The sequence below is a fragment of the Syngnathus typhle genome, linkage group LG20, assembly GCF_033458585.1.
Source record: "Syngnathus typhle isolate RoL2023-S1 ecotype Sweden linkage group LG20, RoL_Styp_1.0, whole genome shotgun sequence".
In the NCBI taxonomy this organism is placed as follows: domain Eukaryota; kingdom Metazoa; phylum Chordata; class Actinopteri; order Syngnathiformes; family Syngnathidae; genus Syngnathus; species Syngnathus typhle.
In genome coordinates this window covers 2,484,274-2,506,966 of record NC_083757.1, presented here as the reverse complement: position 1 = coordinate 2,506,966, position 22,693 = coordinate 2,484,274, and the positions used below count along the sequence as shown (strand labels likewise).

General features: G+C 43.4%; 3 protein-coding genes across 4 annotated transcripts; 2 read left to right on the top strand and 1 right to left on the bottom strand.

Annotated features, from left to right (window-relative positions):
- The first annotated feature begins 1,441 nt into the window (after positions 1-1,441).
- On the top strand, positions 1,442-3,554 carry dazl (deleted in azoospermia-like). Its single transcript, XM_061267359.1, has 8 exons — positions 1,442-1,518; positions 2,252-2,384; positions 2,489-2,570; positions 2,724-2,775; positions 2,849-2,915; positions 2,990-3,123; positions 3,207-3,284; positions 3,510-3,554. Exons 1-8 carry the CDS (start codon positions 1,516-1,518, stop codon positions 3,552-3,554), a joined length of 594 nt encoding a protein of 197 aa, XP_061123343.1. The 5' UTR covers positions 1,442-1,515.
- Positions 3,555-4,809: 1,255 nt separating this feature from the next.
- On the top strand, positions 4,810-17,986 carry rftn1a (raftlin, lipid raft linker 1a). 2 transcript variants are annotated; one of them, XM_061267369.1, is made up of 10 exons: positions 4,810-4,946; positions 8,729-8,880; positions 12,809-12,992; positions 13,804-13,906; positions 15,321-15,876; positions 15,945-16,148; positions 16,217-16,326; positions 16,433-16,536; positions 16,848-16,923; positions 17,157-17,986. In XM_061267369.1, exons 2-10 carry the CDS (start codon positions 8,733-8,735, stop codon positions 17,550-17,552), a joined length of 1,881 nt encoding a protein of 626 aa, XP_061123353.1. In that variant the 5' UTR covers positions 4,810-4,946; positions 8,729-8,732; the 3' UTR covers positions 17,553-17,986. The 2 variants fall into 2 exon arrangements, with proteins under 2 accessions (XP_061123353.1, XP_061123354.1); XM_061267370.1 differs by lacking the exons at positions 4,810-4,946; positions 8,729-8,880 and adding an exon at positions 9,124-9,853.
- On the bottom strand, positions 17,978-21,858 carry oxnad1 (oxidoreductase NAD-binding domain containing 1). Its single transcript, XM_061267371.1, has 8 exons — positions 21,715-21,858; positions 21,296-21,408; positions 20,914-20,980; positions 20,734-20,837; positions 19,546-19,687; positions 19,251-19,481; positions 19,032-19,140; positions 17,978-18,674 (listed from the first exon to the last, which is right to left on the bottom strand). The coding sequence occupies exons 2-8, from the start codon at positions 21,400-21,402 to the stop codon at positions 18,517-18,519; spliced, it is 918 nt and encodes a 305-aa protein (XP_061123355.1). The 5' UTR covers positions 21,403-21,408; positions 21,715-21,858; the 3' UTR covers positions 17,978-18,516.
- Positions 21,859-22,693: the final 835 nt, after the last annotated feature.

Genomic DNA, 22,693 nt, shown 5'->3' with positions numbered 1-22,693 from the left:
CTCTCTCTCTCTCTCTCTCTCTCTCTCTCTCTCTCTCTCTCTCTCTCTCTCTCTCTCTCTCTCTCTCTCTCTCTCTCACCCTAGCTGCCCGTCTTAACACCTCCCCCCTTCAAGCACGCGGAGTCGGCATGGCACAACCTTAAAAATAAAAAATAAAGAGTAAATTGGATGAGAGCAGGAATAGACACCTCGCAGACATGCAATGCCAATTCTCAACACAGCAAATATGTGACCTGTAATTGTCCTCAAAATCACAATAAATAAATATCATGAAGTGCATCAAAGGTAATAAAGCCACCATTTGTCTTATATAAATGTATAAATATCTGCTCCTTTGAAGTTTGAAGTTGCCTCTTGTTTATTCAAAAGAAGCTTCGGGCAATTGTTTTCATGCTGCTAAAACAGCACTTCAATATTTAAACGGCATTTTTAAATGCACGAGATCAACAAAAAGTCTTAATATCCAGCAAAATGCATTGGCAGTGTGGCCTGCCTGCATTATCTCGACTAATGTTCTTGGGTTTATCACGGCCACAGCTTTTACTGGAACATTCTGGGGAAATTATTATGATGCATTGCTTGTGGATGGATGCCAAGGCAGCCCCCTCAAGGGTGAACGCCAGACAAAATAAAATGAAAGTTTCTTTTTTTTTTTAACTTCCTGACTGAAACTTTGTACACACCAAACGACTCTACCTTGTCATATTTTGATCCTCATTGTCTGACAACCATGTGCTGCATTTCATCTTGTGTTCACTTCACACAAACAACAGGGCATTTATGAGGACCCCCAATAAAAGTCATCACCAGCAAAAATGAATGTTACCCTTGTCTTTTGTCTTTGTTTACAATACTTTTATAGTCTATAATGTGAGGAGGAACCTGATGCAATTGCTTTACTGAGAAGGGCAAACATGTGGCCTGCACCACAAAGGAGCGCTACTCAATAACAGCGCCATAGGAGCACCGCCAACTCCTTAACATGATGTTTCAAACGTTCTTCACAAGAATTTGCTGAGGATGTTCTAAAAGCATTAAAAGCACCTATGCAAAAGACGCAGCAACCGCACTCTTAATGCTTTCTATGGGTTTTGATTCTAAATTCTACTACTGTACATCTTTATTAAATCATGTTTTGACCATTGTTGAATATGATTTGACGGTCGAGAAAATAAAAATGGACTGCGCTCTCCAATGAGTGTCTCCCCCAAGCAAGTTTGGAAGAAGTAGCTTGCTGCCATCTAGCGTTTCAAATTGCAAAGCAATAATATTCAATTTTCGAATTGTATCCCCAAATAATTAATAACTCTTCCGTTCTAAGATATAGAAAAATAAAAACTTTATTGTAAGTTAGTGTCGTGGGCATTTAGAGAATAAATCTGATTTCTGATTGGTTGTTAGTTTCGTCACGTGAGGTCAAGGGGCGTGTCCGCAAGTGAAACTAGTTGGGCGGAAAAAAAAACGCATTTCTTGCATTTCACGAACAGGCCTTGCGGGTTTTTAATCGTTTTAAATATGGTAAGTTTTTAAGCAATATGTTCTACGTGATTGTACGTTTGTAATCAGAACAATGTAAGTGCGAGATCACAAACTTGTCCCGGCGAGGAGTGCCTTGCTAATCAGCATCAATTTACATTACTCAAGCGGCCATGCTAACTTGGTGGAAAGAAAAATGGCGTCATTTTTAAATTAGTGCTCAATGTACCTGTAACATTTTAGCAATTGTGCACATGTTAGCACGCGTTTGACCTTTTTATTCTTTGCACGCGTTTTTCGGCGCACTTCTGGAAGCGACGTTTCCACGTTCTTGTTCTTTTAGGGCTCAAGTAAAATTCGTGTCGTAGTTTGCACGGTGCAATCCATTACTTTAAATAGAACCTAAAAACGCCGTACTTGCTTACGTCTGTGTATGTAACAACTTTGCAAACAATTTCATGGAACCCGTGTGTAGATCTTAGCACAAACAAGTCTTTATCATCATATCCATCATGATCAAAAATCAAAGAGCAAACATCGCTATCAGAGGAAATCTATTTTAAGAACTAAGGCCTCAATTATTCATCCATTTGTTTTGAGCCCAGCAATTTGACTTAACTGTGCTTTATGCCTTGTTTAATAGTCACAGAGCCATGTAATGATGCACAACAGTATAGTTTTGAAAAGGAAAATAAATCTTTAGGCTTTGACTCAAGAGCCAGTTGGGCGTAACTTATTTCACCTATTTTATTCACATCATTACTATTATTTGTAGGCTACCCAGATGCCAAGAAGCAGCAACTACTATTCCCTTTTCTCCCAGCTGTCCAACGGCTACGTTCTGCCCGAGGGTCGGGTGACTCCCAACACCATCTTTGTCGGCGGCATCGATCCGAGGGTTAGGACGCGTGAGCTTGACTACAAATAGCATAAGGCATTGAATGCAAATGTACATCATGTAATAAAGATTAAAGCCACTTGGAATTCCCTCCCAATCTTTAGGTCAAGATAGATGAAATGAGGGACTTCTTTGCTCCTTTTGGTACAGTAAAGGATGTGAAAATCATCACATACCGTGGAGGGCTCAGCAAAGGGTATTCCGTTATATTTACATACTCTCTCCATGCATGGCACCACACTGCCCTCTAGAGGCCACAGTAGGAACGGATATCATCCCCTTTAATAAAATGTTATCATGCTTAAAATATTGTACGTTCGTCTGTAATTTGTTGGTTTCCTTCTTCCAGCTATGGGTTTGTTTACTTTCATGAGGATGTCGACATCAAGGCAATTATCGACGTAAGTATACAAGATGTATTGAAAACAACCTTTTTTGAGTGTCGTTGCAAACATGTTTTGTTTGTTTCTATAGCAACATATCGTTTGGAAAGGGAAGTCACTCAAACTGGGGCCCGCAATCGTCAAGCAGAGGACTTGTCGTGCGTATTCCCAGCACACCGTCTTCGCGCCGTTATCGACGTCTTCTCACTTTTACTTCCTGTGACCTCCCCAGGGGCAAGACCGGCGCGGTTGCGTCCTCTTGACCCTTGGATGGGACCCACCCAGTATGTCCACTGCTCTTGTTGCCCACCAAATGGCGTGTGCATGTCCCACCCTCCACCATTCGATGATGGTCGTTACTATCAGGCAAGTTCAACGACAATAACAATGATGTCAAATATCAGCTGGTGTTGAGAGCTATTTTTGAAGAGCCACTCTTACGTTTGCAGACATACACCTACCCCCAATTTGGAAACTATGCCGTCCCACAGATGCCAATGAACGCTCCGAGTCCGTACGGCTACCAGGTACAATTGATTAGTTTGCTCTGCGAGCTGTCCCTTTGTACTTAATTGTTCCTTTTCTTTTTTTACACAGTACATTCCACCTTACTGGACAGCTGATCAGCGAGCACGGCACAGCGATCAAGTGAGTTTGTGCCACTAGGGGGCAGTCAATTGCTGCTTTTTAGTTGTTAATACCCTCCGGACTTGAATGTGACACCTATTAAATTGTGTTCTGTTCTTTTATAGAACATGATGGACTGTGGCATTCAGACCATGCTGACTGTGCTGTAGTTCTCACAGCTTCTGACCGCACACCAGGTAACACCCCGCTTCAGATTTTCACATGCCAATCGATTGCCTGTGAAGACAATAAAGCCACCCTCTTCTCTTCAAAGGCTACATGACTTCTGGAAACGGAGAAAACGACACTTGGAAATCACCCGACCGCCACAGCAACCTTTTGCATTTTCTTTCTGCCATTGACTTGGCTGAGCCAATTTTAATTTATTTTTATTTGTATCCTTTGACCCACAACTTGTCGAGACCACCAACCTCAAAACGCTTTTAACGTGCAACAATCACTCAGAAAAGGGTCACGAGGAAGAGCGGAGCACTCTCACCGTACCAGGTTGTTTAGTGATTACCCAACCAAAAAAAAAGAAAACACTTTTAAGCTCAAATTTTGTACCTTTTTATATATTTTATGTTGTATTGTTTGTTATTTTGTAAAATTGTGTTGGGATTTTTTTTCAGGCAGCGGCACTGTGTGCAAAATAGAAAATGATGTGGTAAGAATAGCTTGATAGCGGACACATTTAAAAGAATATATTTAATTTTCACACCCACATCGACTTTGATGTCATTTAAAAAGAAAATGTAAACTCATCCATGACTCACCAGATTCTTTATGTTTAGGAATTCTTCCACATGCAAGTCATTTCATTTATTTATTTTTACACTTGCTAAGGTTCAAAACCAGCATTGCCTCATTTGTTGCACATTTGGTGGATTTTTTTTTATTATTATTGCGTTTGTCTGGATTGTTCTGTCATGGTGTCGGTTGTAAAAAATGTTTTAAGACCGTTCAGGTCTTTGTGCACTGTCTCAAATGCATTGTTCGTGTTTTTGGTCTTCTATGTGTTTGGCTAAATAAAATGAGGGTCTTGGGAGTTTGCGGCTTGTTTTTCCCACTCTGGCTTTTCTTCCCTAGCAACAGCTTCCATCAGCTTTCTTTTAGTGGGTTGTTGTCGCTGTCTACTGGTGTGACTGGGGCTCCCCTGGGTGCTGCGACCACCCTTTGGCCGCCACCCACCTGCCTCCAGTCAGACACATTTAAATTATAAATAACTCTGGATTGCTGCTTATGAAATATGAATTCTTTTTTTTTTTAAAGGATTGGGGTGGGTGGGGGTACCTGAAGCCTTAATGGCATCAAAACATGCACGGGAATGGAGCAGTATAAATGCTACCTGATGGGGGCGTGGTCGTCCAAAAAATACGGGGCGTTCTCGTTGGAAAAAAAACTCTTGCAAGTGAGTGAGGGAGCAGAACGCCCAAGAGCTCCACGCCACATCAAGGAAGCTTTCGAGTGCACCGGATCCACGCGCTTGCCTCATCCCCCTTGCAACCGTGCAGATCGAGACGGCTTCCACATTGGGCTCCCGCTGACGAGCACCAAGCTCGGTGAGTTTCTGCACCCCTTTCGATGCCACTTTAAACCAAGCGAGTGACATTTCACGAGAAGTTTCGCATAGCTGTCAGAAAGTGTTCGGAGTCTATATGAATGTGTCAATGACGTCACGAACGTGCCAAGTGTAATACAAAATGGTGTTAGCTCATTATTGACATCATTATTTTTGCTGCTTTATATATTGGGAGCCTGCAGAGAGTTAAAAAGGAACACTGCAAACCCAGCTGGAATCTTGTTTCATTTCAAACTTTGTTCCAGATTTTTTAAATCAAACTGAAATCCATTGCATGGTGTCTTTTCTAAGTGACCAATATGAGTAAACAAAAGAAAAGCCAGTGGAGCCAATGCTGCTTGCTGTGACACACACAATCATATCGCTATTTATATTTAAAATGTCTCCAGATGCTGTATGTTTACCAAGACGTAGAAGGTGTATTAGAAGTGATGTCTCAAAAAACATATCTCAAGCTTCCCCCTTGGAAATAATCCCCCTGGGGTCTCACACACTTTCACAGCATTTTCCACCACACCTTCAATCATCTCGATTTGGCCCGATTCTTCCAAACGGGAACCTTTGATGGCACCTTCGAGCTTAGGGAAGAGACGGAATAAAATGTTCTTCTCGGCTAGGAACTGTCAGATGCTCAGGGCATTGTCAGCAGGTGTGTTCTTCTTACGCACTGAACAAAATGATGATTCCGAAAGCTCCTCGTTTGGGTTTGAAATGTATTTTTGATATGCTCAGCCAGGTCATCGTTGTAAACAAAACATCTTGATTCTGGTCAAATTAAATGTAAAAAAAAAAAAAAAAAGCTTGCATTTGACAAGACAGACTTTTATGTCTGACATTTGTTTTTCCAGCTTCATAAAAACACTTAAATATTGCTGGAGGGGCAATTTGGCATGCCGCCTGCCTGTCTTTTTACCTTTATTCACTATTTCTCCCTCTAATGGATACTGTGAGTCAGCAGGGCCCTCATTGGGTGATACTTGCTAAATGATAAAAAAAAAAAAAAGGAAGAGAGCACTAAGTGCAGAAACGGCCACCTAATGTCCACACAGCAAAACCAAAGACAATTCACAGTATGATTCATGTCTCCCATTCAAAAAGAAAAAAGCCTAATTTTCAGCAAACTGCAAAATAATGATGTCGCCATAGTTGGCTGCTCAGCAATTCTCCAGGAATGAACTTTTGAAGGTGAGCGATCAGGTTGACTGGATGACTCGAGCTGTTTACTGTGAACGTTCTTCAAGCTCGCTCAGACTCTCACTCCCTGGTGGACGTCCGTTGCGCCACTCCAAACACGACCCCCCCCTTTCCCCTTCCTCGAGTGTGTGTCTTCAAGAGGTATAGCAGAGCAGACGGATTACGCTCTCACGCAAATCCTCTGTCATTTCCAAGACTCTGTTACATGAGATTCTCAAATGAGAAGCCCTTTGCTGTACTCCCGTCTGCCTTCCTCCTATTTTGCGTTCTCCCCTTTCGCTTGGCTTTTTATCTGCCTCCCTTCGCTTCATGTTTAATAGCAGTTTTTTTTTTTTTTTTGGCTGTCGAGGCCTTTTTTTGCTGCTTGCGTGAAAGTAGTAAGATTTAGTTTGAAGTCAACATGGAGAAAGAAAAAGTGTTTATCGGGGGAAAAAAAAAATCTTGGTGTTCCTCCACAAATACAGCCATCTTCGTTTGCCGTCCTTCAACCATGAGCTTGACCCGACCGACTCCATGCTCAGGCTTGGAGTGAGAATGTTTGGCAAGATTCGAAACAAGTCATAACTCAGGCATCACGGCGGCTGGCTGGAAACATTCTTGTAGATCACGCCTCTAAATGGGCTCAGCGGGAGATCACGTCCGCGGCGGGAACTCTTATGAGCCACCGGACAGATGGACTCAGTGGACAGAAGGGTGGATGGATGAGCAAAGTGTTTCGATCTTGTAGAAGGTGACAAAATATATTTTTTGCGGTGGTTCCCAGCAAGCAGCATAACATGCAATGGGTTGCAACGGCAACAAATGACCATTCACGCTTATCAGTGTGGACAGTTAATCTTCAATTAAATTTGAAATGGGTGAGGTAGCTGCAGAAAAGCCATACAAGCAGGCAAGCAATCAATTATTTCGGCCCACCATCGATTATGTGCATTTGAGCAAATTGCACCGATCAATTATGGCAAAAAAATGAACAATCCATTAGTTGATTAATTTCTTTTTGTTTCAATTGGATGGAAAAGGCTCTCTATTCAATTTGTGACATACAGTAGCAGATCAATCAATCCAAGACACTAATGTACCATACAAGGCACCACAAAAAACAAAATTGCTATCCTATGAGATCACAAATGCCTTCCCATAGCTAATATAATTTGAGTTTAGGACTGATTCTGAAGATTAGATTGATATGGCAACAAGAAAATGCCCAGCAAAATAGCCACATGTAATAAAAGCAGTGCAGGCAAGAGAAATTCAAACAAAGACTGTTTGGAACGAATTGGAGCAATTACACGGAACACATATTAGCTTGTTTGTTGCAAATGTAGGTCAGTGCTTCTGATAGTCTTAAGGTCACCAAAGAAGGTCTTACTGTCCCTTGGGTCTAAACAGATATTAAAAGTCTACAAGCCTTTCATCAAGTGCCAAGTTTTTGTAATATAGCAATAAATAATAAAGTTCCATACATGTGATTATGGAACGTTCCATGAATTAAACCAAAGTGAAATGTGGTTCCATCACATTTAAAGTTATGTAAAAAAAAAAAAAAAAAAATCCAGCGAGAAATCTGAAAATAGGGGGGCTATGCCCCCGCAGCCCCCCCCTGTATCTCCGCCAGTGCTAAAGGGTAGCAGATGTGTGCTGACTGTAAAGATGATGTTGGTCTTATTTTTAATAGCATAAAAACCCCTGGCCTTCATAGGGTGTGTAGACTTTTTATATCCATTGAGTATACCTTTTTTTACGAGCATGCTTTAATGAGTGGAATAATGTCTCGTCCAAATAGCTGCAATGCATTTTCTTTCCCCCGATTTTTTTCTACGCACCAAGCTTTATGTCACGGGTTAGGATTGTTACCCGCCTTTCTCCTTGAGATGCGGGTCGGCCTGTAAAGCGTGGCGGGTGGCATATTAAATCGAATCGGAGCCTGTCACATCTGATTTGCTTGACGATTTCTGTCAGATATATCTATTTGGCCTTCCCCTCCAATGTTATTTGTCTATAAAAATCTGTTTTCCATGCTATATAACCCTGAGCTTTGGATCCATATTGCTTGTTGTAAAGCGTCAGAAGGGGAATTTTTTGACCGCTATAAATTGTCATTTTAATTGCCTGTTGGGCCGGCGTGCTCTTGAGAAAATCTCTTTGTGATGGAATGCTGACCTTGCGGATCAACGTATAAATCGAGCGGCGCTACAAAAGCGCTCGCCATCTTAGCTCTTCTGGATCCTTCTCTTCTCTGTCTGGTGTCGCCGCCGCCGCCGCGCTTGACAGGGCAGGAAATCACTCTCATTTCTGCTTTAATTCCTTCTGATCAAACATGTCGCTCCCAATCAGCTACGTTTGATTAGGAGACGGCCGTATCGCAGCCTGGCAAGCAGGTAATGGCTGACAGTTTCATATTTCACTATTATTGCATTACACTGTGTGGGAGGGGGGGGGGGGTTAGCGTGAGAGAAAGAAACACGTTATTTCCCACAGCAGGAGCTTAAAATGCGTTTTTATATTTAGAAACTCTATCAATGCTTTTTTTTGGGGGGGTGTTCTCATCATCTTGTCTTGTCTCCGCAGAGATATGGGGTGTAGGCTCCCGAAATTGCGCAAAGCCGAAGAGACGCAAAGCCCCGGTAACATCTACTCCACGCTAAGAAGGCCTCAGGTGGAGACCAAAGTGGGCGTGGCCTATACGTACCACTTCCTGGATTTTCTGTTGGGGAAAGAAGGTAAATAAATGCTTGGAGTTCTTTTTTTCCTTCAGGGTTCCTCAATTTAGGATTAGGACACAAAAGTGGGTTTGTGACTCGGTTCTGGCAACACTGATGAAATGTCACAACTGGATGAGGTTTCCGTATTTGTCACAGTTCCGCTTCATCTGGGGGGAAACCCATTCCTTGTAATTGCCATTTGGTCCTCAGCCAAAGCCATTTTTTTTTTTTCTTTCAAATACGCCCCCGCCATAACAGAATTCCAAAGTTAGCTGTTTTTCCGCCATTGTGATTTGGAACAACTTCCAAAGTTGCTTTTCTATCTTTCACCAGAGAAATGAAATGTTTCGGTCAGCAACTCTGCGGAATGATTGTGAAAACGTCCTGAAGGCAAAAATAAGTGGACGCAAGAGCGTGTATGTGTGAGACGTGCCCTTTTCCTCGCACAACCATACCGATCACCCGATGATTAGTCCGCTCGTGTGGGCGTGCGCTCGCAGCATCTTGACAAAACTTTTGACGGCAATCCTCCAGAGGCAGGCGCTTTTCTAAATATACAAACCATCTCGACTGTTGACGCAAAACAAAACGGCAAGCAGATAGAAGAAAAAAAAAAAAACGGCTGCTGTGGCCTCACGGCAAGCGAGCGCCATGTACAATATGAAGCGACAAGTCCCAACAGGTGCAAGAAGCTCACGGAAATCCTCCGCGCCCGACTCGCCGATGCGACACTGGAACAGACGTCAGCGGTGAACTTCGCTTTTGCAACAACAAACATCTTTGATGGAATCCTCGTAATAGCAAAAATCAATTTGATCTAATAACTTGCCCAAAAAGGAATGAAGGGGAAAAAAATATACAATGATCATGAAGATAAGTCAAAAGATTCGACCCCCCCCTGGACAAACATTGGGTGAAAGCGTTCCATCCCGAAGCACATTTGTTTTGGTCTCTTTTAAGAACAGAGCTACTGTTATCTCCAAGCAGACAGGTAGGTCATTTATATGGTAAACTCACTGATGCCATCTTAAGATGGCTCTACTCACATGGCTATTGTGAAATGAGCGTGTGTGTCTGTGTGTGTCTGTGTGTGTGCTTCCCACTCTCTTTCCATTTGCAATACAGAGAGCAAGAGGAGTGAAGGATTCCTGCAGGATTATTTGATTGTTTGTGGAGATTGAGAGGCCCCATTCCCAGCAAAGGGATTTATTTGTATTAATGTGTGTGTGCGCGTGTGTGTGTGAGGGGGTCGACTAGGCATCCTCATGTCCGTCTATGACATTGTGTGGGGGGACCACGGTCAAGTCTACACTCTAATTCAATTGAGTTGCCATTAATAATAACATTTGCCTGCCAGCGTGACTTAATGACTCTCGGACAGTAATGAAAAACAAATATCACAGCCGCTTCCCCCTCTGAGTGTTTATGAAACTAAATGGGACTCTCAGAGAGAAGTATTTTCCGCTCAGTCTTTGGATCAGAGAGCTGTCTGGTTAGGTTAGAAAGGAAAGGATGCATAATGGACCAAAATAGGAAGAGAAGGTAAAATATTTCCATATTTCGCTCGAGGCTATTTCATTCACACATTGATGCTTTTTAGGGAGGCCCCGCCTACCAGAGAGAGCCGGCTGCAGATTTGCCTGAAGCCAATTCGAGTTTACTGTCACGCTTAAAATATTGCTAATAAAAACCCAAAAGGTTAAATATAATATAATATAAAGCGAACTTTGTAGCTCAGGATTATTTTGTCATTTTGTGACCTTTAGAAATGAAGAAAACTTTTGTGACCACAGCAGTTTACTTACTTAATGGAATTCTTCTCTTTTCTGTCTTCTTTTGACCTGGTGCTCCTTATGGAACCAAAACATTTGATACTCTTTTAGAGTGCGCTGAGGTGTTGCACGATGTCACGCCAAACTTGGGTCCATTTTTTGGATTCGCTGAGAAAAAGCACGAAGACATATTTTGTGGCCCCGCCCCTTCCTTGAAAATAGAGGTCACAATCTAATTTGTATACCCTGAGGGGTATCCGAATTTTGTTCACTGTGACTAGGTCACGCTTGACTGAATGTGGTCACTCGTCCGACCGGCACATATTTGCCCTCTGGGTCAGACGTGTTGCCATAAAGCGCAAATCAAATGCCTTATTACACTTTTATCATCCAACAGCTGCACCCTATGACATCATCTCGCCTTGAAATGTCATCTTGACTGTATGAAGGTCCCGAGTACAGACAGTGACTGCATGGTGAAGCAGCGGCAAGGAACAGTCAGGAGAGACCAAGGAGCCCTTTAATAGAGAAGAGACAAAGTGTTAGTTGGTCAAGATGGTGGACGGGGGGAAATCTATTTAAGAGGTGTTAGAGTGGAGGATGTGCGAGGAACTCGGTATGGTGCCGTGCGGCGGGATTGAAGCTGCTGATGACTTGGCGCTGCCCTCGGCTCATTAAAACTACAACATGTGGAGAATTTGCAGCTACATTTCTGCGTGTGATGGTTTTAAATATTTCTATTTTTTCACGACACAATCATGCGCACCATGATAATTAATCTGGAGCAAAATAATACAAATTAATTACATTTAAAAATGTCTAGAGTGATATTCTTCCAAATATGCTGATTTAAATTCATTAGATGGGGACGGATGAAAATATGAAGAAAAAAAAAAACTGGGGTGGGTAGTGCCCTCGCGAACCCCCCCTCTAGCTCCGCCTGTGGTCATATCTACAAGGTTTCTGCTGGTGATTCAAATTTTCAAATCGAAGGAATGCCAATGAAGATTCAAAACCAACTTGGTCCACGACGGCTTTAAGCTCCAAGCTATTTTTCTTCTCTTCTCTCCTCTCCTTCACATTCCCACTTAAGTGGATCCCTCTCCACAGATGCTGACCAACAACCTTTGTAGCCCCTGCGGCTGCATTCCCAGAGCTGTAGGGAGCTCCTGGCTGCAGGAAGTTGATTGTTTTATAGCCACCGTTTTGGCGCAGATCCCCGCCTGAAACCTCTGCAAGTCATTAGAAGGCAATCTGAATAAAAAGTCAACCTCCAGCAAGGAAAGGATAAGCCTTGAGGGCGCCTGTGAGCCCTAATCCTTATTCGTCACCTGGCAGGCTTTAATGCTTCCTCTCTCTGGGTGCTATACGTACTTTATAGTCATGAACAATATTTATTCATATAGGATTTTTAAAGCCCTTCAAATATAGGTTATATATTGGAGCTGGTCAAAATAATAGGTACACATCCCTGCGCAAACACATTTGTACTCATCACTGATACGAGATGTCACATGACCTCAGAATGGTTTTGGCGTTGAATTCCCTCAGCGGCAGATGGCGGCGTTTATGGCGAGTGTTAATGGCTGCACCCAGATAACTTTTGTGTGCCCCGATTGAGAAGTTTCATCCTGAGGGCGGGTGAGCCTCGCTGGAGTTAATGGTGACTAATGACATGGAGCTTTGTTACCACCAGCGCCAACCAACATGCTCTCCAGCTGCTAATATAATCATTACCATGCTGTTCTGGAGACAGCCATTTATGTGTTTGGTGGATGAAAGCCTTTCTCGCTTCCAAATATTTCTGCCAAGATGGGCTTTTTTTTTTTTTTACCCTCTTCCTGTTGGAGGAGCAATTTGTGTGTGTGTTGTTTTTTTTATGAACCCTTGACGTTGTACCTTTTGTTGTGTGTGGACGTGTGGTGAGTTCACACAAAAAGAAAAATGCAAGGATGAGCTGCCCCTGTGTGTGTCCATTCTCATACGTGTGCATGCTTGTGTGCATCTGGCTACATGTGAGCACACCAGATGATGGAGAACAAATTGGAAATGAGATGGCTCACATTTTTTCTCCCCCCCCCCCCTTCTGTGCGTCTCTTTTAATTCATTCCGGTTATTTTCTCTTCTCCACACCAATGCAAATGAGACTAAATCCATTTCCGTTTGTCCTCCAGAGGTGCCGGTGTCGTCGGTGCTCTGCCTGTCTTCAGTCCGAGAACTTCCCGTCCAGGTCCGGGAGCTTTACGCGCAAGGTTTCGTCCTGGTTTCCGTCCACCCGTTTGTGCACCCTTGCGGGCCGCATCACGCCCGCATCCAGCGGCAGCTCCATCGGGCCGTGCTGGTGCGAGAAACCCCAAGGTATCACTAAATTGTCCTTCCCTAATAAATTGAAGCTAAAGGAATTTTTTTTAATTCATTCAAAAGGTGGGTGGTTTTTAAAAAATGCACATCTAATTATAAATAGGCAAACAGGTGTCGGGCGTGTGCCGCAACACCCCCACCGACCCGGTTCGTGGCCGGCCCCCGTCTCTGTGGAGACGGCTGATTGCATCATCAGCCTTCACCAAAGAGCCACTGAAAGCATGAAACCATCTCTTCACACCCCCTGCTCTATCTTTTGTCCCCCTTCCATCATTTTTTTTTTTTTCTCTACATCACCGCTGGCCCCTTTCATAAAAAAAAAAAAAAAATGGACGCGAGTGGAAAAAAAAGCGACAGATCAACTGTTTCCAATCTAGCCGGGAGCACATAATATTACCGCGTCCTTCTCTCTGACCTCTTTCCAAATATGAAGAGACATATTTCAATACTCCTTTTTTATTATGATTTTTGACTTCTTTTTTATGATCCCATCTTGCAACAGTGCAATCTCCCCCCCCCCCCTTTCTCTATTGTGAGAGTGATGAGGAGAAAGAAAAAAAAAATCAACCACTTCCTCCCAAAACAGAAGATGATGGTTTTTGGCCGTGATGATTCCAGTTGAGTGAGCTCCCACGAACACGAGCAAAATGTAGTGTAATGGAAGTGGGTAATGACGCCGCCGGGTGATAATGAAAAGGAAACCATCCCGAGAGGAGGCCGGCGGTTGAGGCTAATGTTAAAACAGCATGACGGCATTTTCTGCTTCACACAATTTCCTGAGTGATGTTTGGAATATCTCCATTTGCAGTTGCCACGAGAAAAGATGGTGGAAGCATCGTCTGGAGACGGACGTGTGCGCGGCCGGTCATCAGGCGGCTGACCCGGAGGTGATCCAGAACTACGTCAAGAGAGTGAGTTGAACATTTTCCCAAGAAATATTTTTGGAGAATAATGTTCCTCTTTGTGGGTGGAATCAAAGAAATCAGTGTTGTCCAATCTTGCTACCACAGGCAGCTTTGGCAGGATCACAAAGCTGGCACTTTTTATGGACCAATACGAATGGATGTGTGTGATGGAGGCCACTAAATATTATTGAAATGTCCTTTAGTTCAAAACAAGTCACTGGCAGTCCCACTTGTTGCATCTATGTGTCAGATTTAACCTTTTCAACGCCTAGCTAACATTATTTTCTTTTCCTCCCCTGCTTCTAAATTCAAAATCCAACAATGGGAAATGAAAATGGGCTCTATTGAATAGATTTGCATCTGAACGCCCAAAGAGCGCACACAAAAGGAAACGTGATTGGATGGAAAACGCGTATGACAGAGTCTAATGTGATCGGCTCCAGCGGCGTGATATGAATAGCCAATCGGACGAGAGGAACCTGATAAGCATCCACGTTGATTGTGTGCGGCTTCAATTTCGCCAGCGTTCTTTTTTTTTTTTTTTTGGCCACACGCTCGCCAGCCCTCCCACTCTCAATCTGGCTTCGCTCGGAGTTGGCTTTAAATGTATATAACAAGCGTGTGAGGTTTGACTGAATGATGTCTCATTATTAGTCCGTTCGGGTTTTGCCTCCTGTCAAGCCTGTCAGCCTAAATATCAACTGACACATTCACACGTGGATGAGCCCAGATGAGGTCCTTTTGTCATTTGAATATTTGATCTTTGCACATGATTAGCATGGTTCTAATTCAGATGAATAGCATCTCTTGCCTTTGTGCGTGTGTAAATGAGGCTCGCCTAAATAGCGGTTGCATGGAGACGGGAATTATTTGCTATCTTGATGTCTTCTTATATGTTTTAAATAATGTGATATAAATGAAAAATATGGTCCTACTGAAGGTTTTATTGCCCCCCTTTTTTTATTTATTTATTTATTTATTTATTTATTTATTTATTTATTTATTTATTTATTTATTTATTTATTTATTTATTTATTTATTTATTATTATTATTATTATTATTATTATTTTTATTTATTTATTTATTTATTTATTTTTTTAAACACACAAATATGTCTTATTAACACCTTCACTGCCATTGACGGGAATAGACGTCACTTTTTACTGAGCTGGCAGTGAACGAGTTAAAAGTACAGAGAGTCGGTACGGTACTTTTAAATGAGAATCTCTAGTGGCCTTCACGTCAAGTATTCTGTGACGGGCAATGACACAGCTCGGCGAAGGGGAAAGATATCGGCTGCCTCTTCCAAGGCGAGACAACCTTGGATTATGAACGTAACGGTTTGACTGACAAGACGGCAACGCGATGGATGTGTGTTGGGCGGCGAAATTATTGATGAAATGATTATTTATCTTCCAGATCCAGGATGTAGCAGAGCAAGGCGTGATGTTTGTGGGCTTTCTCCAGCAGCCGGGAGGGGCACCTTGCTTCACGACAAACTGGGACCCCGATGAGTTATCCTCCTTACACTCCAGCCCGTCTCCCATCCACCGACACCCCCTCAGCTCTAAATCCAGCCCGACAGATCCTTCAGAACCGAGCGGTAATGATTCTGAGCCGGGCGGCGTCCCCTTTGATTCTCCAAAGCTAAATCATGAAAGTGGAGAACATGCTCGACGGGATCGCAAGGCTTCACTGAGCTCAGAGGCAGACTTGCCCACTCGACCTTCAGAAGTCAACCCGAAGGGATCCGATGAAGCAATTGAAGCGGCAAACCACAGAGACCAAGTATGCGAAAGTCAGAACCTAAATGCACAAGAGGAACGGGGCCCGTCGGAACTCGGACTATCCTCCGAGAAGCATTTTAAAGGTCCAAGTCGGCCAGATCATAAAGAATCCGACCTGACTTGGAATAACAACCACATTTGCGTGAAAAATTCCCACACCGGGAAGGATGACTTCTCCGCGCAGGCTCGTGAGTAATCCCGTGACATCACTTCCTGTTTAATCACATTATAGTTATTATTTTTATCTTATGATTAGGACTTCAACTGTTTGCCTTATACAACTCTACGGGAGAAGTCAACACGTCTTTGAGGTTCTACTCGCTTAGGGTGCCCTTACGAGTTCAAAAGGAGGCGGGGCTTGTCACCGACGTGGACGGTGATTGGCTCGACCACATGACTCAGCACTTTACCAACGGCGCTCAACTCATTGATGGCTTCTTCCACCTCAGAGACGATCACGGTAAATTTCGCCCGGGCTGGCTCGAGATCCAGATCCTCCACCCGTCTCAATTTGATTCTTCTCTCCAGATAACGAGGTTTCATCTGTAGACAGCGTGTTCATCTTCCATAACTCGACCGAGGAGTCCACCGGCGCCTCGTACGACGCCATCGTGGTCGAGCAGTGGACGGTCATCAATGTGAGTTTCCTCCACTGACGCTTCTGTATTTTTTTCACCTTGAATTATTTTTTGGACGTCTTTAGATAAATACGTGGCAGAGGTTTTGGTTTTTTGATGACTTCAGGGTGTGGTGGTGAAGGCCGACTACGTCCCGCTGCTGCAGTCTCTGGCTCCTTATGGATGGAGACTCATGTGTGTGTTACCCACACCCATTGTGAAGACCAACAGGTAGACAATTTTTCAGTTTTACTTTCCTAATGAGGACGACGGATGTTTCATTGCGCCTCCATCTTAAGGATTAAAGCTGACAGAGGTAGCTAACGGGCACAATACGATTGCGGCGAGATCCAACGAATCCAACCGGCGCGCTGAATGTCTTAACATGAAACCACTTTTTCAATCTGTCAGCCCAAAGCGCACCGGCTGATCTCTTCGCCTTGTTACCTGTCGTGTTTTAAAAGGCACTGAAGAAAAGAAATCATTTTGAATGCATCGTCACATTCCGGCTCCGAGGAATAAAAGATTTTTTTTTCTCGCAGTGATGGGAGTTTGTCGACTAAGCAAATCCTCTTCCTTCAGAGGCCTGTTTTGCAGCGCAAGAGAAAAGACTTTAAGGTTGGTGGCGGGCTCCATCATTAGCACCAATCTAAGCGTGTCACATCTTTATCAAGTCGTGTTACTAAATACGGAATATACAATTAAACGGTGTCTAATAATAGGTGGATTTTTCACAGCGTGCAGAACGAATCATCAGCGAGAAGCTTTGTTGCTTTTTGGCAGGTGTCTGCAGGGAAAGGCAGAAGAAGAAGAAAAGATGAAACCTGTCAAACGCCTACGTTTCATTTCAGATGCTGAACCTCCGAGGTCGCCACAAGACAAAAAAACACTCATGCGGAGAAATGCTGGAGGAGGGCGAGGACAGGTCCCTCGTCTCGGAGACGGAGATGGGCAAGTTGAGACGCATCAAGGAGGACCACGTCGAGGGGAGGAAGAACTGGGCCGGAGGAAGGACCACGGAAGGATGGAGGGAGGAAGCCGAAGAAGAAAAGGACCTCTCCTTCCTCTCGGGCAGCCTGGCGTCGTCCGTCGAGGGCGAGGAAGAGGAGGAGACGGATATTGACAGTGTTCTCACGTCCAAGCGGGAAAAGTCGGTGAGATGGACAGAGGTGTGCCAGCGAGGAAGCAAAGAGGAGGTAAAGCCGGACGAACGCATCAAACATCAACTCTTTTCCGGTGTCTGCTGAAAAAACTGATTTTAATTGACAAAAACAAAATATTGATAAAATTGATTGAATAGGAATTAGTGTTGTGCACTCGGCTGCTTTTTTTTTTTTTTAGCTCACTGTCTCTAATTGATGTGCTTTGAAAATAGGAGACCAAACATTTTAGGAATGTCGTATGGAAATTAGTCTACTTTGTATACTAGAACACGTTATGGTCATGTGACCCAAAGCAAAAGAAAAAAAGACTTTATATTACTTGTTTTGAGTCAACTGGCATCCATGTTTTAAAAATTTGACATTTAGCGAAAGATGAAAAATGTCGGTACCATGTTGTGCAAGTGGAGCTGTGTATTTGGGTAACTGTAAAATAAGAATTGTGTATAGTGCTATTTATTTCTTATTTTGTGCTGTGTCGAACATGTATTTACATAAAAGTAAAAGAAGCATTTCACGCAGCTTCCCCGTCGTTTATTTCATTCAATCATCACATTACGGCGTACAACATTTCCCTCATGGAACAACTCAAATGATTCGACAATGGCGGTCCCGCTGAGTCGCTCGCGTTGGTCTCCGCGGGGGGGTTTAAGGATGTGGACCAATCGGAGGCCACCTGGAAGGCTCCGTTATAGTTACGCTGTGGGTTTCTCACTGAGCCATGTAATACTGCTTGCTTGTGTGGAAAAGTCAGAAGACAGCTCGGCCAAAAGGGTGGAAAATGTAGATGAGCACTCAAGCACACAATATGTAAATAAATAAAAGCATTTACATGTAAAGTGTAGTTCAAACATAGGAAATTGCTTTGAGTCAATAAATGTTTGGACCCGCTGCTTGACTTAAAAACATCTTCACGGATAAAATGAAATCAACGTGCAGGTTCCGACGGCTGGCCGAGAACTTCCGCTTCGCCTGATTCATTTTGTCGCCTTTTAATTCCCACCACACAAATGCATCAAAAGAAAAAGGGAGGGGGGCGGATTGGGAGCAGCTACCACCACTTCTCAAAAAGAATTCTGTCTTGTGGCAGGCCAAGGTTCACAAGTGTTTGGGAAAAGGTTTCGATCATGGGAGGAGGTCCACATAGGTAACACAAAGTCCTCTGGGGGTCCACGTGTATCCTCAACTCTTCTTCTGTGATTCTCTGACCTGGGAAGATGATTGAAGAAGGACAGGCTGGCTTTATCACAATTCACTGTGTAGTTCTGATGTCACAAGAGAATTTGATGCTCCTTTTTTCTTTTTCTAGAAATGTGGCTATAGTTACAAGAAAATAAAGAACATTGTGTTTGTGCATGAAAGTGGCAATTTTCTAGTACACAGTCTTCCAGCTACACCACTTTAAGGATAATAACGGATTAGTCGATTCGTGGATTGAGAATTTTTGAGAATTGTGTCATGAGGCGAAATGGAACAACAGAGGAGCTGCTGACTGAGTTTAACTAGTTTGCGGTCAAACGGAGTCATCGGAAATGTTATTTGAATGAAAATGTCACAATGACTTACTGTTGACAAAAGGTTGGAGATGTGGCTCGATATCTGTGCTCTGCTGGGTGACATGGAATTTGCACGTTAGCTTGTCAGGAAACTCCCTGCAGGCCCGCAGGATCGGATTCTTGGGAACCAGAAGGTAAGGTGGAAAAAAAAAAATGTTAGTATGCATGCATTGAATGTTTCATGTCAACAAAATCCTGGTATGAGCCTGCAGGGTCGAAGGGGACACACCTTGAAGAGCAGCTCATCGGTGGTCTTGGCGCTGTAGCAGAGGTGGACCGAGCCGATGTTGCGGGCCCGGCTGAGCTGCAGCAAATCGGCCGAGTGCGACAAAATGGAGTACAGCGGGTTGATGCCCACGCCGCCGGCGACCAGCAGCAGATCAACGGCGGGATCCGATGGCGAGGGGTCAAAGTAGAAGTCGCCGCCCACACGCATTGCCACCTGAGAGCCCAGAGTGCACTGTGGGGGTGGGGGCGGTAAGAATTCTGTTTTGGATAAGAGAAAAACTTATTAGCCCACTCACCGCCGTGTGAACCCAGTGCGCTGGCGGGTGATTGGCAAATTTGACGGCCAGCTCCACGACGCCCTCCCTCTGCAGCAGACCCGGGCTGGAGCACATGGAGAAACCGCCCACCTTCTCCACTCCGGGGATGAAGAAGTCCACCCTGCAAACAAAGCCGGATTCTCACTTTGCAGCTTGCTAAGCTCCCCCGCTTGTCCTTCCCTGGCGGCCCGCGCCACAATAGGAGAACAAGAGAACACCTGACTGTTCAACTGGCTACACAATTGCTCAACTGGAAGGTAGAAACATGCTGAGCTGAGGGTCAAAGTGGGATTGTGTGGAGAGATTGCAACCTTTGACCCCAGCAAGGACGACGGTTCCAGAAAGGAGCGGCGGCCAAACAAAACCAGTCAAATGCAGCCGGTTGGTCTCAAAACAGTGGCGTCCTTCGACAGAGAAGAAGACAATGATGCCAAGCGAACAATGGCCGTCTGTTTAGCTCAACCTCCAGCGTCATGAATAGACCACATATGTTCCACCCACCACCTCATCCTGCTCTTCTTCTAACACCCGCAGACGAACAACTTAACAGCCCCTTTTTTCTTGCAAACTCGAGGCTTTCCATGTATTTACATTCATTATGAAGCGCTGCAGGAGAACTTGCTGCTGGGTTCTCGTATCTCGTCGCCGCCGCCGCCGCCCACCTACAGTATGCGCTCTGTGCGCGATCTGCTCATTAACATTGGCAGAGCTGACTGACAGACGCGCAACCCCCGTGAAGCCAGAACTTGTTTACTCAGGAATTGTTAATTTGCTATTATTCTTATAAGAGCCACGTGAAGGCATCTGACAATACGGCTGCAGCACTGAATAATATATGATATATATTATTCATATGATAAAATCATTTCCACAGTCATAATTGAAATTAAATATTGAACAGAAACTGATTTTACAGTATCTTTTTAAAAGTATAGATTATTATTGCTGACATTGGTTCACCTTTTCCCCCCAAAAAACAAGCCATTGCGAGTGGAACACCGCTCTCCCGTGGTGAATAAAAGTACTGCAGCCATTGTGAAAAACACGCTCAATGGGTAACCATAGTTACTCTAGACCTCCAAGGTAGTTTATTTGAACAACACTGAAAAGAAATCCAAACATGTGCAATATTGTTTTTTTTCATGAGGACATGAGGTCTCTACTCACCATTGTCCCGCTTTGAATTGAAAGTCCGGATGGGCGGTTAACCTGAGACGTTTCACTGCCTCCGACTCATTCGTGATGCCGCATACTTGAGCAGGATACACCGTCTGTGTGGAAGTTCGGAGATGAAGCATTTGATCTGCATTTTATAATAAGCCTATGGATAAAAATGTAACATCTTACATTTTGTCTTTGGTTGTTTGCTGTCCTCTCGAGGTGGTCCATTTGTTGTTTGGAAGACATGTTTGCTCTGATATATATATATATATATAACAAAAAGGATTTGCTTATTTGCAACTAAACATGCCCAGATTTCACACTAAATTTGAGAGAGCAAATTGAGACAACAATTCAGTATAAAAATACTTGTGCTGTTTGTTTTTTCCAATTAAAATGTGTCCGCTCAATATAGGAGGGGAAACATTGGAGCACTACACAGTTCCGGATGAGCAATTTGGAAAGTAGATCCGACCATAATAGTAAGGTACTAACTTTCTGTCATTACCTTTAGAAGTTCGGAAGTGCACATTAGGGGGAAATAACACTAAAACACATGTGCACTCACCGTGTGATGGAGCAGAGAGCAGGTCGGAGACGGCGGAGTAAGCCAGTGGTGGAACACGATCGAGAGAAACTCCGGCCAGCGGACGTCAGGACGCAGTGGACGCTCATCTCTACCTGAGAAGATATCAATGCGCAGTCAAAAGCAACATCTCACGTGAGTTGTCAAACAACGACGTAACAGAGATGTGGTATTTAAACATCCTAACCATGTAAATGAAACAATATTGCTTTTACTTATTATTCATATTCCTGCACAACTGATCATCTAGGTTATTAGCGTTGACGTTAACGGAGTGAAGAAATGATCACCCCAGTGCATAACATTATTCCTGCCGGTTAGCACATTTAGCAGCGATCCTAACAAAAGCATCACGGTTTGGATGGACGACGATAATAAAAAGTCAGAAAAGTTCTTCTTACCAAAAAGATAGAGCTGTTTTTCTCACAAAATGACCATGTCTGGCACTTATATGTTATCAACCTTGGTCATGTTAGCATTGCATGACAGTTGCAAATTCTTCTTTGTTTTTATTTTTGACTTCCTTGCGTCACTGTGACGTTTATCGCCCCCTGCTGTACGTTTTAGAACTTGGAGGACTATTACTACTTTCATCTATACGAGTTGAATAATGAGGTCACCTCACAAAGTGCTGGTTAAAATACAAAATTTAAAGGTGCAATTAATACGGAGGGGTAAAAGCGAATAAAAGTAATCAAATTTGACCAAAAGGCCTCAATAATTCAAGTCCAGTGTGCAGTCAATGTGTTAAAATGACAATGGCAATTGGTTGCTACTTTATCTATTATTTTTGGGAAAATAACTGTGCAAAAAGAAAGAAAGAAAAAGAAGGAGTAGCTTTTGTATATAAAACTTGATGTCATGCCCACATCATGTAGGGTGTGGACACTCGCTAAATGACTTATCGTCTGTCACACTCAAACCTGATGATGCAAATCTAAGCACCATCAAAGTGTACCTGGGTGTGGATATTATTTTCCTGACTAATGTTGTGATTAATAGCAAAATGACATTTTGAAATAAAACTAGATCATGTTTAGAGATCCAAACAAATCTCAGCTCTTTAAAGACATCTAAAAACTCCAGAAATCCACAATGACAAGTGTCTAAATAAACAAAAGCAGACAATTTAATACAGTCGACTCCACCTAAATATACAGAGACTTTTTTTTTACTATGTTATGTAATGCCTCGATCTACAATAGTTGTTACTGAATGGGAAAATCTGGCTTTCATAAGCCTACATTGTGTTAGCTAAAAAAGCGTGACTTATTTGGAAATCACAACAGTTGTTAACCACAGTAAATGCTCACCTCCTTTGAGGTGTTGCAAGCTGACCCTACCAGTCCAACTGGCTGCCTTCCGCTCTCGTTCCCATGG